At 53.3% G+C, this 2,862-nt stretch overlaps 1 protein-coding gene across 1 annotated transcript in view; it reads right to left on the bottom strand.

Moving 5' to 3' along the window:
- Positions 1–2,862, bottom strand: part of HNF1A (HNF1 homeobox A) — a 16,569-nt gene that overhangs the window by 5,266 nt on the left and 8,441 nt on the right. The window contains exons 3-5 of the mRNA XM_007448202.1: positions 2,012–2,198; positions 1,107–1,348; positions 26–177 (exon numbers count right to left, since the gene is read on the bottom strand). Of these exons, the coding sequence (XP_007448264.1) occupies positions 26–177; positions 1,107–1,348; positions 2,012–2,198 (581 nt within the window). The remainder of the gene's footprint in view (positions 1–25; positions 178–1,106; positions 1,349–2,011; positions 2,199–2,862) is intronic.

Here is a 2,862-nt window from a genome sequence, read left to right as displayed (position 1 = left end):
GGGGGGGATGGGACGGGACACTCACCAATTTGGCTTCTGTACTCAGCAGACTGTGACTGGGCTCCAGACCTGTGGGGGACACTTGATGCAGGGGTGCAGACACTGTCACCAAGGGACCACCACTGCTTGAGGGCACTTCCGCCCCCTCACTGGTTGCAGGCTGTCCATAGCGCACTCCTGGAGCGGGAGCAGTGTCCAGCCTCAGCACCCCACTTCCCTGCCCGCCTCCATGGCCCCCATCATTCCAAACTGCATTGGTTTGCGCAGACCCCTCACCCCATCTTTATGCAGCCAGCAGACTTTGCTTGAATGTCCATTTCCTGCCAGGCCCTGTGCTGGTTGCTTCCAACTCCTTGAACACAAGTAGGTGCTCAATAAAAGACAACTGAGCCAGGGACTTTCATGGCAGTCCAGTGGTTAAGACTCTGCGCTCCCACTGCAGGAGGCACGGGGTTTGATCCCTGGTCGGGGTAAGATCCCGCATGCCGTGCAGTGTGGTGTGGCCAAAAAAAAAAAAAAGACAACTGAGCCAAACTGAATTGACAGTAATGAAATTAAACCGCAGCAAACTTGAGTTGAACAGAATGAACTGGAATTAGTTGAATGAAACTGAGTACCATTGAATCAAACCAGAAATGAATTGAGATTGATTGAGTTGAATTGGATTGAAATTGAACTGATACAAAATTAACTGAATTTCCTTGAAATACATTTAGCTAAACTGAATCAATTGGGAATTGGATTGGATCAAACTATTCCAAATTTAAATGAACTAAATTAGATTACAATGAGTTGAACTGAATTGAATTGAATTGAACTGAGCTGAAATGAATTGAGTTGGTTTGATCTGGAATGAGTTGAAGTAACTGAAAGCAAGTGAGGGTGGAGTGGATGGAATGGAGTACAGTGGGCGAAGTTGAGTGGTCAATGGAATGGAGAGGGGTGGAGTGGATAGAGCAGTGCAAATAGAGTGGAGTTGGAGCCGTAAGGAAGTGCTAAGAGGTTTGGGTGGCTGCTGCCACTGGGGTGGTGCTCCCCAACTCTCCCACCCACCCCCATATTCCCTCTACCCACCGTCCCAATCCCCCTGCCCACGTGGCACTCACCGTGGACCTTACCAGGGGAGAGGGCCGGTGGGGGCAGGCCAGGGGAGCTGTGGGCAGGCAGCGCAGGGCCTGGGCCTGGCCCTGGTGGCGGCCCGCTGTACGTGTCCATGGCCAGCTTGTGCCGAAAGGCTTCTTCCTTGCGCCGATTGGCAAACCAGTTGTAGACGCGCACCTCTGTGACGAGGTTGGAGCCCAGCCCCTGCGCCTGTGAGGGTGACACCCCCCTCTGGATGCACTCCGCCCTGCAGAAATGGCCACTCATGAGCCTCTGGATCAGGCACAGAAGAACCCTCCCCTGGGGCTGGGGGGAGGATTCTGAGAAGTAGGGCTCTACCTGAGTATTTGCTGAGGCTGGCAGACCTGGGTTCCGAGCCCAGTCTGCTGTGCAACCTTGAGCAAGTGACTTAGCCTCTCTTAATCTCTTCAGTTATAGAGTGAGCCCAGTAAGTGTAAGGTTGTAGTGAGGATGAGTGAGACGAGCAGCCACTCAAGGGCTGCTTGGGTCAGTGGGGGGTGGGTGCCAGGAATGGAGCTAGGTGTCAGACACTGAACAGGAGCTGAGAACTCCTGGGCCAACAGCAAGAGCTCTCAAAACCTGGGGAGCTGGGCTTCCCTGGTGGCGCAGTGGTTGAGAGTCCGCCTGCCGATGCAGGGAACACGGGTTCGTGCCCCGGTCCGGGAAGATCCCACATGCCGTGGAGCAGCTGGGCCCGTGAGCCATGGCCACTGAGCCTGCGCGTCCGGAGCCTGTGCTCCGCAACGGGAGAGGCCACAGCAGTGAGAGGCCCGCGTACCGCAAAAAAAAACAAACAAAAAACGTGGGGAGACTCCCTCAGGACCGAGAGCCCCCCTCGCCTTCCCCCAGCCCAGACCAAACCAGCCCTGCTGACCACCAGCCATTCTACCTGTTACACTCCTCCACCAGCGCCTCCCGCTCCTCCTTGCTGGGGTTCTTCTGCCTCTCGTAGGCCTGGAACAGGATCTGCTGGGATGCTGGGCCCCATTTGAAACGGTTTCTCCGACCCTTCTTGGTTGGTAGCTCATCGCCCATGGGCTCTTCAATCAGCCCACCCTGCCCTGCGTGGGTGAACTCTGTGGGCACAGAGAGCCATTAGCAAAACACTGGCCAATCCCATCTTCCAGCATTGGTTCACCATGCTGGAATTGGTTCACCTAACCATGCCCGTGGTTCTTTCTCATTCCTAGGATGCTGAGCCAGAGGAGCTTACAGCTAGAACTTAGAAATCATCTAATCCAGTGATGACAGACACACAGCACACACACCACCCCTTTCCTAACCTGTGTCCAAGGGAGACATCACTAATCAACCCCTGCGTACTTTGCTACTGGGCCAAGATACACTCTCACAGTCCTCAATACAAGGCTCCAGGTAAGCACTAGCATTTGCTCACATTTGACACATATGCCATCCCATTTTATAGATGAGGCAGCTGAGGATCAGGGAGGTTAAATATTTTCCCAGGGTCGCACAGTAGAGCAGAAACTTGAACTGTATCTCCTGAGTAGGTTCCGTGCTATTTTCAACATTGCAGACTTGAAAATCAAGCTTAAAGTATAAGTATTAGCCAGGAGAGAAGAGACCCAGGCACTTTCTCAGCTGGTTCTTTGGTAGGAGGCCAGTTAATGGCGCCTCCAAATAACAGCTAGTAGCCCTTCAAAAGAGCAGGGGAAATATGTATATAGCCAGTATATACATACGGTACCCCTGGAAGGTTACGTATGAGACCAGGAATGC

This window comes from Lipotes vexillifer, unplaced genomic scaffold, assembly GCF_000442215.2.
Source record: "Lipotes vexillifer unplaced genomic scaffold, Lipotes_vexillifer_v1.1 scaffold236, whole genome shotgun sequence".
Classification (NCBI taxonomy): Eukaryota; Metazoa; Chordata; class Mammalia; order Artiodactyla; family Lipotidae; genus Lipotes; species Lipotes vexillifer.
The sequence above is the reverse complement of the archived record's forward strand: the minus strand, read 5'-3'. Positions and strand labels throughout refer to the sequence as shown.